This window comes from Pyxicephalus adspersus, chromosome 4 (assembly GCF_032062135.1).
Source record: "Pyxicephalus adspersus chromosome 4, UCB_Pads_2.0, whole genome shotgun sequence".
NCBI lineage: Eukaryota > Metazoa > Chordata > Amphibia > Anura > Pyxicephalidae > Pyxicephalus > Pyxicephalus adspersus.
In genome coordinates, this window is record NC_092861.1 from 31,724,532 (window position 1) to 31,741,798 (window position 17,267).

The 17,267-nt window shown below is 37.5% G+C and overlaps 1 protein-coding gene across 1 annotated transcript; it reads left to right on the top strand.

Annotated features, from left to right (window-relative positions):
• Nucleotides 1-6,548: 6,548 nt before the first annotated feature.
• Nucleotides 6,549-15,769, top strand: LOC140330010 (transcription cofactor HES-6-like). Its single transcript, XM_072410377.1, has 4 exons — nucleotides 6,549-6,802; nucleotides 10,212-10,307; nucleotides 12,780-12,858; nucleotides 14,396-15,769. Exons 1-4 carry the CDS (start codon nucleotides 6,746-6,748, stop codon nucleotides 14,710-14,712), a joined length of 549 nt encoding a protein of 182 aa, XP_072266478.1. The 5' UTR covers nucleotides 6,549-6,745; the 3' UTR covers nucleotides 14,713-15,769.
• The last annotated feature ends 1,498 nt before the right edge of the window (nucleotides 15,770-17,267 follow it).

Consider the following 17,267-nt stretch of genomic DNA (forward strand, 5'->3'; position numbering starts at 1 on the left):
GTGATCCAGCAAATCTGAAATGGATTCGGTCCAGGATTCAAAACATTTGTTAGCAAATGAAATCCATTCCAGGTTTGATAGATCAGCCAGCTTCAATGATGAAAGTGTATCCTTTCCAGTTCTTGGAGTCAGGCCCAATGCCCACATATCACATAGCATGAAAAACGCGCACCAATCTGACCTGAGCAGAGTGAATTTTGATTGGCAAATTACACCCATATAACTTTTGTAGAATGGATGCAATGGTACCTAACTCTGGGGTGGCCACTATGAAACAAGTAGGAAACTCTTTACACTGTTGATTCACTAAACTTTGATGTGAGATTTACCTGCCTGCTTATTGGTCATATGAATATTTACAGTGTATCTCAGCTCCAAGTTCAGTGAATCAGGCCCTATACATGTGTCCGGACATACACAGGGCAGGTTTATGTCATCATCCTGCCACCAATATTCAGGTAAAATATTGATAGTAGTAAGTATAGTGGTCAGGTGATGTCTGCATGTACACCTGATCCATAGGGTCTATGAGGGATGTTAGGTAAGGGTCACCCAAGATGTCTGAGATACCACCAGGTAGATGGATCTAAGTTTCCCCTTGATGCCCATGTAGAGGGTACAGTGAGCCCCAGTGGTGCAATATTCAACTTAACAATCAGGAAAACTTCCATTATTATTCTCACCCAAGAACACTTTTCATACACAGAAAATGTTTGTAACAATGACAAAGACAATTCTCTGGTTCTGTGCTAAAGCATAGGCATTGCCTCTGTCAAATCATGGATGTAAGAGAATATCACTAACTATTCAATGTCCCTCCAGGGAGAAAAATAAGCATTTGTGAGCTTGTTTATAACCTTGGGCCTACCCGATCTTCAGTCCAATCTGCTGAATAATTAATCTGCTGTTGATCAAAGAAACAAAACTTTCTTTTAGGAGCTTTGCACATTACCATCCTCAGCATCTGGTGTCAGGGCTGGCAGCTGCTGCTCTCTTATGGGAGAGGAGGGTAGACTCAAATCCCAGCTGCTTTGTGAGGGCCAAAGAGAGCCCCATGAAATGTTGTGAAGGGTTTCAGGAGGAGAGGCTCATTGTTTGGTGGAGAGGGCAGGTGTTAGGAGCAGAGGGCATGCCTGTGTCTCAGCAAAGGATTGCACTGCTTTTTGCATCTATTGATGATGTAACACGCCTGCTAACAAGTGTGACAATGTTGGGACAAGAGCTGCAGCCTTTGTCACTTCCCTTTTCTAATCTTTAATTATTCCAATGGCACAATCTACCCAGCTGAGGTATGTGTGCTTTTCTGTTTAGGAGACGTCTTGTTAGTTGGGTGGTTTGCTGTCCAGTTTGGCACATTAGACAGATGGCCCTTCTTAGGTTTATTTGGTCTGATATATTGATGGCCAATTTATTAAAGAACCTTATACATTGCAAGGTGCAAACAGGCGATGGAGCAGGCAGGTACCTTTAGCTCCACATTTTCTTTTCTTTATTGCTGTGTTTTATTGCACTACATGGCCATACTCCATCAGGCAGTTGCACTGTAGATTTCTTTTTTGGACACAGTAGTGGGTTACTTAACATAATATATCTAACCGTAATAAATAGCAATGTGGTACAAGCTGCTAATGTGCCAATCAAATGCCAGCTGGTAAGTGATTGTTTTCTGCATGGAATTAAATGTGTTTCCCTACATCAAAGAGAAAAACCAAAGGTTTGTAAAAAAAAGAAAAAAGAGAGAGGAATACCCCGTTTGTATGAAAATAGAATAAAACACCAAGCTGGAAGGTTCCCTTTACAAAAAAACACAGATGAGGCTGGTTGACCAGGGAGCTTGTTTTAGCCTAACTAGGTCACAGTTACCCAAAAATGAGAACAGATATCTGTGTATATTTTATCATCACAGAATAATCAGGTATTTGATAACACACTGGATATGCAAACATTCGGCCAGCCAGCCACGTGGAAGGTCTATTTTTTATATATTTTATTTTATTTAATATTTTAATAGGGTTCCACCTGCAATCAGCACCGCAACCACCAGCGCATCTCACCAGCCATTAATGACAGCTAAGATCCTGCACCTTTAAAGTTGAAATAAAATGGCACTTTAAAAAATGCAATGCATTTTAATTTCTTTGGCCCCAGAGGGATGCAAATGCCAAAAAAAAAAAAAAAAGTTTGCATAACGTCAGGGGCTGCATTAAATAAAAAAGGCTCCAATGTTCATTTGAAGATACAAGGTCAATCTGTATTTTCTACCAGTTTTTTGTATCAGCCATCTACTTTTCCATGGTTTGTTTACAACCAATACCATGTTTGAACCTACCTCTCCTTTTTATTAGTTGAGTAATAGCCAACTTACCTGGCTTCTTGTGCTTTACCTTGAATATGCTTTCCTATTGGCTTATTTTAGCCAAATTGTGCACCTGAATGCTCAATTTTAGTCACTTGGAAAGGAACTAATATGAAAATCACTACATACCTTCACTTCTATGTTATCATTTTTGCAGTCATGTAGGATCACTTGAAGAGAATGGTGGGGAAAGCACTGGAGGGGAGGTATGGTTTTGCTCGTGTATTTCTCAGTCCGGTTCTTCATTGAAGGTTTGAGCTCAGGTCCCTGCTGCAGTGCCTTGGCAAGGTGCTTTTGGGGTGCTATTAGGAATGGCTGTCACCCATCATGCATGTATTGTTCTTGGTGTTTAGTTTTTTGCATATTCCATGCTGTTCTTGCTGATTGTTTTTTTTTCCCACTCCATTTGGAGTTGCTTCAGAAGCTAATATATTAGACTTTCCCCCTGAATTGTGAGACTTGGCTGAGATAGCAACAGATATAAATGATATTTGCCTAATTCTTCTTTTTTTTTATTTCTCGTATTATCCAGTGATTGTGTGAAATGTGTGGTAAGGATTATGGGACTTTAATCTGTTCAGGCAAGAAAAAGGGTGACAACCATGTAATATTGTGAAATTCTCTTTTGATCCTGGTTGTTTCTAGTCTTATGGAAAGACTAGTCTTAGTCTTATGTAATTGAGGTTTTGCAGTCGCTTTGACCTTTTCTAAAAATTCTTGTTATCCATGCAGGTAACAATGGTGTTGGAAAAGGTAAAATACTGGATTTTATTACAGAAATTAGGAGGAAATTGGTAAGTGTAATGATTTTTACCCATCTGTAAGTTTCTCTGAATTTGTTAATTCAAACCTAGGGATTTGAGGTGTATGTTAAAGATCCAAATGATTTTTTAGGTCCATTCAAATGTTTTAAGCTGATTGGGATTTTCATTTTATAGACATGCTGTTTTCTATTTAGCAGATGTTGCAGGGTGTTGGAACCTCTTAAGGCTGCAGCTCCTGATATGGCAAAACAATACCTCTGTCCATGGTGACATGACCTAGAGCAGTGGTCACCAACCTTTTTGGTCCCACAAACCACTAAAATTACCGTCTCCCGACCGCGCATGTGGAGGGAGCTGGGTGTCACTCGAACGTTGAGAACCCCCCCCCCCCCCATAGTGGCGTCATGATGGCATAACCCCGCCACTCATCACACAGTTAATGGAAACATCATTTTTACTATTATCTCAACTGACTCCACCAAGGTAAGATGATGATAGCCACCATCACAAACTCAAATTCCAAGAATGTCTAGAAAGGACACTGGCAGTACCAGCGCCTCCTCAAACCAGTAATCCATTAGCTAAAGCATATAATCGACCCAAATCAATCAATAGTAAATTCAATAGAATAGATATAATATTTAATTTTCTTCATCACTCTGTACCCACCGTCATGTGGACTTTAGTTCTGCTTTAAGTAAACTTGTGTTCACCTTTAGTCATCTAAACTGGTTAACAAGGAAATAAAGATCACATTCCCAGAAATTTCAAAGCCCAGTTAGCTCAAAAATGTAAAAAGCATTTCCGCTCCCTTCCTGCTATATCTCCATCCTTGGTGTAGACAGCCTTGCTGTCCTATTGAGTGGTGCAGAGGGTGGCTGGTCTGGAGCTACTTCATACAAGTCATTAAAATATGGAATTATTAGAACTCAGTTTTTTTGTGTTCTATGTCTCCTCTGGAGATTTTTAATGACTTCCTGTACTAAAGGCACAACAGAATATGATAAGAAATCTCTGCAGTCAGGGAAAGTTCCCAGAACAAGACGATTTCCCCTCACCTCCTGTTCCATTGTCACCCATTACAGTTTGTATTTTTGTATATCTTAAATGCTCACCAATGAGGATATACAGCAATAAAAGCAAAGTATATGTGCTAACCCTTTCCCACTCTCTCTCTCTGGAGAGATTTCCTCTTACTTTCTATGAATGTTTTGGTTATAGATACATTTTTAGGCTAATAAATCTCTCCTATGCAATGTGCTGCAACTTATTTTTCCTTTTTTAGAGTTTTAACAGTGAAGAAAAATCACAATGTTGTTTTTTCTTGGCTGTTTTTTTAGATTTAGATTTGGCACAGTAATATTTAGGGTAATAAATAAGATTGCTCATTTACCTAGAGAATAACTCATAACCTTGTAGGCTGAATCTATCTGCTGTGTATTAAAGAATCACTGTCCATGGTACTGAAAGTCAGATAAATAATTATACAATTATTATTATTATTATTATTAATAATAATAAACAGTATGGATGTAGCGCTAGCATACTATGCAATGCTGTACATTAAATAAGGGTTGCAAATGATAGATAGACAGTGACACAGGAGGAGAGGACCCTGCCCTAAAAAGCTTAGAATCTAAGAGATGATTTATTAAATTAATAGTAACTTGTTTATAAAATATGCCAATATCATACAAACATACAGATGCATTCAGAGCTAAAACACATTGGGAGACACTCCTGGGATACAAACACAAAGGTCATAATGGCATTTAGAGAATCCAGCCTTAATCTATGCTGGTGGTGCAGTTTTACGTTGTAGTCCAAAGCATGTTTGCCCCCAGTCCTTGTGCTCAGGAGCAGCTGATCCAGTAAATGTTGTCATCATGCTTACCTTTAAAAGGAGTGATATAAAAATCAAGGTTCCCATCCAATGCCGAAGGGCACCATTGCTTAAATCCTGGAAGGAGTGCTAGACTGCTTCTTCACCACCCACAGTGTCATGCCACTAGTGCACAATTCCTTTAGACAACTGGGCAATAGACTCCACCATGTTAACTTTTAGAGTTTGTTTAGTGTGCTCCTCTGAGTGTAAAAATTCTATATTTTATATACGTTTAACACACTACACCCATACAAGTGTTTGCATGTCATAATATTCTTTTTAATGCCATAGGAGCTCCAAATACTAAAATCTTCTACTAATAAATACTGTACCAAATGTTGACTTTGTGTCAGCCTCTCCTTATTCTCTGTATAGTAACATTGAGATTTGAAAGGTAGGGACAGGACTAGGAATCAGATAGGTGCTGAAAGAGAACATTGTGAAAGTGGGAGAGAGCATAGTAAGCAGAGTGATGATCCAACAGGCTGCTGCTGTCCTTTCACTGTTCAGTATTTGCTAGAGAGCCATAAAATAAAAGGAGGCATAAGGAGCTTATGGCAGCTTCAGTCCACAGTGCATATGTATATATTGTTTTGTTTTTTTGCAGTGTTGCACAAAATGTATGCAAGAAGAACACGGCATGATCTCTTTCTTTTTCTTAACTAGAACTTCAGTCCACATGTGCAAGAATTTTATTATTAGAATGTCTGTGTAGTGCCTCCTCCCTCTGCTGAGCATGTGTTACCTGAACAGGTATGGTCCTAAGTTTTTGCTCTTCATCAGCTGTGTAGTATGTACATGGGCAATATCTTAGCACCTGCACACAATCTTTGAAGGTTTTGGTCACTTTATTTCAGTGTTTCCCAACCAGGGTTCCTCCAGAGGTTGCTGGGCGTTTCTTGAGCAATTTGTGCCTCAGAAGTCGGATTAACTGACACCAATGATCTTTTCTTACCTGTAAGGGTGACATTCTTCCCACTGACCACCACACTAATATACTGTGAGCTGTGAATATAGTAATCATATCCGGGGTTCCTGGAAGACCTTAAGGTATTCTAAGGGGTTCACCATGTTAAAAAGTGTTTTTTTTTTAATAATTCTAATTAATAGATCTGAATGAGACATATAGGTCCCAATTACTAGGTATTACAACAACTCCAGCACTTGTGGTTGGCCAGCATTTTAAGAAGCATTCTTCCACTGACCATCACACTAATATACTGTGAGCTTTGGATATAAGAATTATTGTCAAGGGTTCTCCTACATTGTAAAAGTCAAGAAAGGCTGCTTTAGTTTGTAAAATTGAGTTCTTAGGTTGTATTTAGTCATTTTAGCAGATTTAGCCATCTGATTATAAAACATCTTTCTTCTCCATTAGACAGAGTTCCTCTTTAATGTTTCAGTGGAGACTTACATTTGACCCAACTCCTCCGCTTCTTCTCCAGTCACTGCACTGATATATAGTTAGTACATTCCTGGATGTGATGGGGTTACATTGTGACACGGGTATTTTGGGGAGGGGTATGATCCAAACAAAAGACCCTGATCTGGACATCTGTGCCTGGAACCTTTCAATAGAGAAGGAGAAGGGAGAGCAATTCACATGCTAATAGAGTCTTGTATATAATGCCAGAGCGGGAAAGTGTTATACAGGCACAGCAATAAGAGCTCAGGCAGTGTGAGGATAGAGAGAACCACAGGCCAGTCACTGCTGGGACAAGAACATCTCAACTCATTGCAATGTCTGCCGCAGCCAAGGACCCCCTGAAACCATCCAGTGCCAAGCAGGAAAGGAAGGTAAGACTGCCGGACATAATCAGCCATGCCTACCCCCCAATCTCCAGGTGTCAACTCTTTAAAATTCAGATGCCCAGTAGGGTTTGCATGCTGCATGATTTCTGATTGGTTGCCACAGGTCACTGCACAATATTTAGTTCACAGGGCTAATACAACAGGGTTAGGATATGTATTAAAAATATTATTGTTTTCAGATGAGATTTGTTATTGTTAAGACAATTAGGTCAACCCTAAATAGATCTTTTTATAATATGATGCCACATGCCAAAGTTTCAAATGTAAACACAAAAATACATTAAACAAATCATTTAAGGACTTCAAAATATATCACGGAACACCAAAAGGTAAAATACAAATTAATGATTATTATTAAAGATTTAAAATGTTGTCTTTTACATTTTGGTGTTCTGTGATATATTTGCATGCCTTAAAAGTCCATATAGGATGTTGTATTTGTTTTTAGAGATTTTTGTTAAAGCTTTGTGAATTAAACCCCAATAATGGTCAGACCAAGCATAGCGCATCTCAAACTCCAAGACTATGATAACTGCAATGGTGGAATGTAACAACATCAACTCACCTGAAAATGATGACATTTGCTCATGGAAGTTTTTTCATATTCTCAGTTTGTATGTCATAGGGCATTATGATATATTTCCAAACATGTGGCACCTTAATGTTACCCCCTTATACGCTCAGGGCCATGTCAAGGCCTATGGATCTTGAAATTTTCTCTGTGCAGTCTGTCCTACCCAACTTCCTCCACTCATAGAACTTTTTTATTATTATTATTAGTATTAATAATAATAATAATAATAATAATAAACAGGATTTATATAGCACCAACATATTACGCAATGCTGTACATTAAATAGTTGCAAATGACAGACGAATACAGACAGTGACACAGGAGAAGAGGACCCTGCCCCGAAGAGCTTACAATCTAGAACTTGACTAAAACTTGACATTTTGTTATTGGTCATAATATTCCTATAAATAAGAATTTCTGCCCTGCCTTGCCTTGCCTTTTACCAACCGTATACCAAGTCTTCTCCAAGTCCCATACAATCATTGCACATTCCCATATAGGTAACGGGGACATTCCAATGCCTGGATTTATTCTGTGCTGACTGTAAGAAGTGACAGAAGGGTGGTCTATAGGGTAAGTGGAATCGAAAACCAACCAATCATAATCCAGCTGTAGTTTTTTTTCTGTAGTTCGGAATGGAATAAAATAATGTATTTTTTATTAAATGTATCATGTTTGTAATAATTAATTCCAATACATCCAAACTAAATATTAGATTGTAGGCTTTTCTGGGCAGGGTCCTCTCCTCCTGTGTCACTTTCTGTGTCTGTCGGTCATTTGTAACCCCTATTTAATGTACAGCGCTGCATAATATGTTGACATATACATCCTGTTTATTAATAATATTAGGATGTCAACTTAGACCAATTATTCCAATATTATACAGCTCAGTGATGAGTGGGGATCTCCAGCAGCTCTTTGAAGTGAACTGCATGTTTCTTAATTGTCATTAATTAAACAGTGACCAATCAGGTTGCTCATTAAATGGCAATTATAGTCTGAAAGTTTAAACCAAATTGATGGCTGTTGATAAATTTAGTTAGTTAGAAACAAACATTGCAAAGATTTAGTGGGACTTTTAAGGCAGTACATATTAAACAATAAAAATCTAAAAACATTTTATTAGTAACATATTATTTTAAAATAGACATGAAAAAACACAGACTAAAAAAGTCTCCATGTTCCAATATTAAATTTCTGTATACGACTTTAGGCTGGGCAAAAAGGTTACATTGGTTGGTAAAACATACAACAACCTAACACCAAGAGTATATTTTTGCAAATTGTGATGCTTTTTGCAGATTAAATCCGCTTCATCAGGGAATAATTGCATACAGAACAGAAGAGTACAGTATACTAAAATAAAATACAAAGTAATTATTTAGTATTTTGATACACAGTATAATATATTCCAACTAAACTGAGTTAGTTGGGGAGTAAACCATTCTTGTCTGGAGAATATCAATATTTTCTATGGATTGTATCAGGCAGTTTATGGATTGAATGCAGAATAGAAAGTAGCAGGATATGACCTATGACCTCACATGCTGTGCTAAACTTTTCTGCTCCTCCTAAAACTTAGAGCACAGCACAGTATAAATGGAACTTCAGATATATTTGGTTTGAATTACCTGAAATAGAAATGAAATGAAATGTAATGTTGTAAGATTCCAAATGCATGGCTTGACATCCTATGAAATGATCCCTCAGGTGACATATTCCAAGAATACTTTGGAATGCCATTTTGGGTACACGACCTATTTCTGACCTGCTTTGAGCAGGTTTGCATTTCTATAGATTTGTAATATCTTTCTAATAGGAATGCAATACCCATTTGAAGCAAACAGAAGCCCGTAAACACTAATGCTGATGCTATGATGTCCAGCAGTGTAAAATAAAAACACAAGGCCATTTACTGCTTCTGAATTTCAGTCAACATACAATTTATAGAGGTAATGCACTAATCTAATGTACAGAATGGTAAACAGAGCATACAGAGTATACAATGTACTGCATAGTGTATAGGTTGCAGCATAGTAGAGTATATTTATATATCTAGAGTATCTATATGTGTACCATGTGTAAATAATGTACAGCACATAATATACACAGTGGAGCCTTGTTAAACTTACAATGTACAGCACAATTTTTTGAGTAGAGCGTTGTTAAATGGAGAATGTACAGCACAGTGTAAAGAATGGAGTCCTGTGAAGTATAGAATGTATAGCACAATGTATAAAGGGGAGCCATGTGAAGTGTAGAATATACAGCACAGTGTATAGAGGGGAGCCCTGTGAACTATTGAATGTATGACACAGTGTATAGAATTGAGGCTTCTTAAGTGTAGAATGTACAGCACAGTGTACAGACTGTAATCCTGTTAAATATAGAATGTACAGCACAACATATAGAGGAGCCTTGTGAAGTGTAGAATGTACAGCACAGTGTACAGAATAGAATCCTGTTAAATATAGAATGTACAGCACAGGCAGAACCTTTTGAATGATACAATCCACAGCACACTGTATAGAGAGGAGCCCTCCATACAATACACAACAATGTTTACAATACTCAACAATGAGTTGAGTTGTTAAACATATAATGCACAATAGTATATAGAGTGGAGCCTTGTTTGGTGTAGCATGTATAGCATAGTGTATGGAGTACAGTATTGAATGCACAGCACAATGTAGAAAGTAGAGTAGAATGCAGATTTGAAAACAGTTCACCCATTTTCTTAAACCCCTAAAATCTTTACAAATGGTAACCTTCAGCAAATATAAGTATTTTCACATGAACTTTTTATCGTCCTCTTCATAGCTCAGAAAGCCACTCATAGAACGTAAGAGAAGAGAGAGAATTAATTCTTGCCTGGAACAACTGAAGGAAACTGTAATCAGAGCTTTCCATCTTGATGTAAGTGTCTCCCTATACACTGCACCTATTAGGTGTACACAGACAATAAATCACAGCTATAACAATAGGAGCAATCAGTGGAGAGACAGAAATACAAACACATTAGTGATATTCCTTATTGGAATGAAAGCAAAGACATCAACAATGTAAAGCAAGAAAGCTGTCCATAGAATTATTCTGCCTTTGGTTTGGGGTTTACTAATGCTGTGAAGGCTGTTCACTTAGCAAAGGGATAATTCACATAGCTAATGAATCATTGGAGGATCTTAACACTTTAGCCACCCAATCATATTTAAGGAAAACAGGTTTTCTTTACATTTCCATGCATGTGATGAGCTTCTAACAGCAATCACTGAAATGGCCCTTAGAATATTCATCATTTTTTTCATTTCCCATTTGGGAAAAATTCCCCTCACTTCCCATTTAGTCACTGATGGAGAAGAAGGAAATCTCTGATGGCGACAGTGCAGGAAATTAATATATACAATTCAGCCTGTTTGCAGTACACGGTTGTCACGTTTCTTGTATCCACATGATCAATACAGATCTTGCTGTGACCTGGCCTATTAGACAAACTCATGTTCCTGGTATATGTCAGTGATGGATAATAAGCAGTAAATTGGATGTGTGTAGTTATCAATATGAATGTGCTATAGGAGCAGAGTCCTGGATTATTAGTATAAACGAATCTAATCGTAAGCAAATACATTATTCATATTTACAGTTTCTCACAGTGTGCACTAGAACCTGCAGCAATATGGAGCCTGCCCTATTTCCTGGCTGGAGGGCAGCATTTTTAGCCCTTTTCTCCCCAGTGTGACTGTCCCTGAACTACCCCTTTCATTTACTGGATTTCAATCAGGGATGCTTGTCATGACAAGGGAGCTTGCAAATGCCTAGGAATGCCAACCCCTCCAGACGGATACATATCCATCAAGGCATATTGATTGTAGCATCACCCTTCCCAAGATCAGGACTTTTCAGAGATATACTGACACAGGATGCTATGATGTTTTCAGTCCTGATCTGCCTATATTAAAAAAATACTAATCAGTATTTCTGTCACTAGGTCTAAAATAAAATAAAGAAATAAGACAATACAAACTGAAAGGTTTTATTTTAATTTGTAACTAGCTTGGTAATTAGGAAGAATAATAAATATAATAAATAAAAAAAAGGAAAGCAAAATTTAAGATAGAATTTTTAAAAAATGAGTTATATTTTATTCACACATTTTTTACGTGGTTTGCATATTTGCATATTTATTACAATGGTTGTGTCAATCACTTTTATATCAATATTCCAGTGTGCTGTAGAAAAGTCTCTGGAAGGGCCACTATGATTGAACAAGAACAGATGAGAAAATATATTAAAAGGTTAAACAAAAAAAAAAAGGAAATTAGATGTTAAAGCTGAACTATACTCACCTGTACCCATTCCCTTAAAGAACACCTTCTTCTTCTTTCTTTGCTTCCTCCTTTCAATCTTCAGCCATCTCCATTGGAAGGGCTGGGATGGTGTAACTCCCGTACTGGTGTTCATTCATTCCTGGTATTCAAATGTATTGCCTGCAGTGATCAGGCAGGTAGAAGAATTATTGCAGAAGGAACACCACCTGTCCATGACTACAATACTGAAGCCTGATCATTGATTCTTAAAAGTGCAACATTAATTCTATTTTAAGCTGAAAAACTGTGCATACCCAATTATTTATGTATTTTACCTAAATTTTGGTTAAAGCAACAATTTCATCCTTAACAAGTGAAAAAATCTCTTTTATTAAATCCTCTGCACTTGATCCCCCATTTTATTGTTTCACATATAATGATATAATAGTAAGTACATATTTGTCTTAAATAGACCGGCACATATGGAGAGCTGCCCACTGTACTGAGAATGAGTTTGCATATTCAGATTTTTCCTTTGTAAATCTTACCATGACATATTTATTTAAAGTTTATGCTGTGTAAATCTATTTTCTAAAAAGTTTAATATCCTATCCTCGGTAACCAATAATGTTATGAGATCACTTTTTTACATTTAACGTATTCTGGTAATAATCAGGATATTGGGTGATATTTATGATTCCTTCTTTTAATACTCTGTACAAAAGCTTGTTCAGAGATATTTTCAGGTTTAGCTTCAGTACTAAGTGAAGAAAACCCCTATCAATTAAACTGCACTATGGTTTAATATTGTATGGACTTCATTGCTTTTCTTTGTGTTCAGTTAATAAAATTACCCAGCAATGGTGGATAATGACTATGGGATCTCCATGCCAAAAAGACAGACACATTAATATTACGCATATTTTAGACACCTTAAATTTTGCATTTAAATACTGTACTAGGTGCTTTATGCTTCATTAGGGTAGCTTGGCCCATGACATTTTGCACCAAAAAAAATTGTTTTTTTCAATTTGTATCCTGGCATTGCAGAGTGACATAGCTGTTTTATCTGATGTCTTTTTAGCAGTCCAAGCTGGAGAAAGCAGATATCCTGGAGATGACTGTGAGACATCTGGAAAACATCCAGAGAAACAGAACCACAGGTGAGAGGCTTTTCATAAATCTTTAGTATTTTTCTTTTCTGTCACTAGAGGGAGCTCTGCAACAACTGAAAGCAGATGAGAAACTTAAATCCCAGTGACTACCCCAAGGAAGTCATAGAAGTTGGAAGTTGAAAATTGCACCTATTTTTGCCATTTTGACAAATTTAAAATTCAAACTATAAATGTATTGCAAAGCCCAGAGGTATTGCCATCAAAATTTGTGGAGGTGAAGTTGGGGGAGATGGTGGTGAGGATTACCAATATCCCAGATATATAAAACTATGCAGGGTTAGATAGAGATTCTATGTAGGCAAACAATCCCCATAACATTTCTGACAATATATAGGCTGCAAGCAGCCAATTGTGACCTGGGCAGCAAATACTTTTGTCATGTCGATTTATGGAAACCGCACAGGCATTTATTACAAACCAAAAGCAACAAATAGGCTGCTGTTATACTACTAAACAGGGAATCCTTATAATACATGAGCAATAATTGGGCACTTAATACAATGCATAGGCAATAAATGTACAATATTCACAATAAATGGGCAACAATGTGGACACTATCTGCATGGAGTTTGCAGGTTCGCGTGGGTTTCCTCCGGGTACTCTGGTTTCCTCCCACATTCCAAAAACATGCTTCCCCCCATATATTGCCCTTGGACTATATTAATGACATATGACTATAGTATGGACATTTGATTGTGAGCTAGGGACAGCTAGTGACATGATTATTGATTTTGTACAGTGGTGTCTAATATGTTGGCGCTTTATAAATACTGTTTATTATTAGTAGTATTAATAATAATACTCTTTGAACTCATCACATACAACTGAATTTTACTGCCAGCAGTCATTAAGAACATTATTCTCTCCAATATATCTAAACAAACCTTGCAGTATCCCCTGCCTAGTAAATGACAATAGAATATTGTCCTGAATAGCACTTCTAGTTAGGCCCTACATTGAAAGTAACGCCCAGCACTGATGCCTGCACCCCACATTGGGTCACACTAGGGTACTCTCCATAATACTGTAATCTCAGCCTTCTTGTGTTCTAACCCAGTAGTCCCCAACCTTTTGGAGCTCTACGGACTGTGTCACTAAAAGGTGAAAAAACTTTCCCCTGAGTGATGTCATAATGCCAGAACCCGCCCACTCTCCAATCATACGTCTGAGCCTGCGTTGGGAGAGTGGGTGGGTTGTGTCCATAGACACAACCCCTCTATGGTCCTGAGTCTGCGATCTGTATTGGAGACATGGTCCGCGGCTCTGGCTGGTGCGCCCTCCCAGCAAGGTTCTTCTCCTAGGCGGTGCACTGGCCAGAGCCACGAAGCCCCGCTGGTCTCAGTGCTTTAGTGGCCTACCAGTCAGTCAAACCGGGAGTTGGGGACCCCTGTTCTAACCAATCCAAGGGTCAGGAAATAAACAAAGACCCAGCAAAATTGGAAAAAAAAATAATAGACTTTGGCATGATTGCTTTTATGTTGTTGATGAGTGAATCTTTGTTTGTGTTCTTTTTGTGTTCTCTTAGGTGAAAGTTCTCAGTGTGTGGAATCCCAACAGAGATTCAGCACAGGATACATCCAATGTATGCATGAACTCCACAATCTGCTCCTGAACTGTGACTGGATGGACCAAGCACTGGGTGCTCGTCTTCTCAACCATCTGCTGAAATCTCTTCCTAGGGCCAAGGATGCCAACCCTGAGCTGCCCCTAACCTGTGAGAAGACTGTTGGAAGGGTCATGTCACCAGCTCTGAAACCTGATCCTGACCCAGAGCAACATACTAATGTTCTGCAAAAACATTGCCCCCATGTAGGCTCCCTACAGATGTGGAGGCCCTGGTAATTAATGCCAGCTTAGTGACACGGTCATCATAGTGCAGACTGGGCAACCCATAGGCAGACTCGCTCTGCTCACCTCTGTCTCCTTACATTATTCCCTGTCACTGTATGTTCCTTGTCTCCTGCAGTTACACTGGGTGTAGGAGCAGAGAGTGAAGCTGTTGTCAGTCCTAGCGTGTCTTTCCTACCATTATGTATCTTATAGATATGCTTTGTTTAACACATTGGGGTCCAAACCCCTTTAGGTGTACTAAAGACCCAGTGCTTCTGGCTGAAGCCCCACGTTTGTAGCCTGCATTGTAGAAGGCTTCTTCTTCCCCTATTTATTACAGATCTCTTCATGTAACGTTTCTATTCACTTAAAATAATTTAGATTTCTTATTACAAATAAAAATATAATATATATCCTAAACCATGTCAGACTTTTATTCCAATAAAGATTATTACTCCCAGTTTTTTAAGTCATGGATGTGAAATATATGTGTGTGTACAGGTATGCATGTACAAATCTATAGAGAAAGTGCAGCATAAAACATATACAAGGGCTGTTTGACAAGTAGTGAGCCTAACATATAAATATTAAAAATATAAAAAAAAAACTCTGTAAATAAAAAATAATATTGTAAAACAATATAAAGCCCGAGAATAAATTTGACCAAAAAGTATAACTATTATATATATTTTAAACAAATTTAAAAATTGGCATTTTGATTTATTAGGACAATGCGCCACAATTCATGAATGCAGCTTTGAATTGTTAGAACACCCACCTTATTCGCCAGATATGGCCCCATTGGACCATTACCTATTTGGAATTTTAAAGAAATGCCATCAACATAAAATGTCATCAAGGCTGTTTGGGGACTTCCTTATTGGCCAAGATGTTGAGTTTTTTAAAACGGGTATAAAGGCCTTAAAAGAAAGATCTGAAAGGTGCATTCTGCTTCATGAAGATTATATTGAAAATTTATAGAAAATAAAGTTCCTAGTTTTTGTCTTTATTGTTGGGGCTCATTACTAATGTATATATGCTTGTGTGTGTGCACCCAAGAAAACTGTTTCCAGAAGTCTAAAGTATTAATAAATCTCGTAGTGTTCATATTATTCTGTTTGCACTATGCTACGAAGTTGTCATGTCAATAGATATCAATTTTCACACAAAAGTGAAAACATTTTTAGCGGGACTAATTTGACAATAAACATATAATCACAAAATACTAAAATACATTTATTTTAAAAAATTAAAAATTCATAAGGTTTACTTTAATTTTGATGCTCCAGTTTCTTTTTTTAATGTTGGTTCTACACGTTTCGCGGAACAGAGTCTGCTTCCTCAGGAACACAGAGACCTATTATAACAAATTCAATAATAAATATCTACAGCTAATTTCATTAACATTAAAATGAAAATACATTTAAACAAACAACAAATGTTGCTCACAGAGATTTACGTCCCCCCAGCCAGTATTTGTCGGGTATTTAGAGCAGTTTGTATCAGCTGGTATCTAAACACTAATATAGCAATAATTGATATCTACAAATAAATTAATATTATCCAAATCACCTTTGTGTTAAAGTGAGCATGCATAGATTCTCCTCATGTATATAAACCACAATATGTTTCATCTAGTATAGTTTGTAATCCAATATAATAAATCTGCCATTATCTGCATACTCTTATAATTATATATGTCAATAGATGAAAATTCCAGGGGTAGATCTGATCAGTTTATGAGATTAGGGCTGCATGCACATGGTACTTTTTTGTTGCTGAAAATGACTTTTTATGATTGTTTCTAGTGACAGATATTCACAAGAGAACGAACGAGCGTTGTACACACAACCCCATTCTGTTTTATGGAGAGGAGGCACTCCGCTGTGCTCTCCTCCCTTGTCTTGTATAACGATCTTCCCCAGTCGTTGTTAGTGGATCCATTGTAATGGATCTATGAACAATATCGGGCAATCACTGTGCACTTGTCAGATTCAGACTAATCATGCTGGGTGATAATCATCTGATGCGTGTACGGAGCCTAAGAGACAATCAAGTGGTGCTATCCTTGGTTCCGAGACAGTAATGTAACTTAATTAAGAACTCTCCATAAGCTTCATTCACAAAGCATTACACAAGGATAGGGATCATTAGGTTGGGTCATGTGAACAATCTCATGGGAGCCAGCTGTCACTTTTTAAAAATAAAGATCCTTATTCTGCTTTGTTAGCTTTGCCAACTTTTGTCCTGTACCGAACATCTTTCAATCAGATTTCAATCTGTACTAGAAAATAAAAACTCAGTCTGGTCCTCATGGGGTAATAAAGACAGTTTTTTTTTTCCACTTTGACAGATGGGTCCTTGTGTTTTCCATTGACCTTGCTTTGTTGTGTCCAGCATCAGAACTCTTTGTATGTGAACTATGTGTACATAGGTCATGTATGTCATCTTAAAATGAAGAAGAAATTCATTTATTCATCTGAATAGTTCACCAGATTATATATTTACTCTTCTTCTGATAAATAAGCTGATCAGACAAAAGGATGATGTTTTCAACTAGCTTTTAA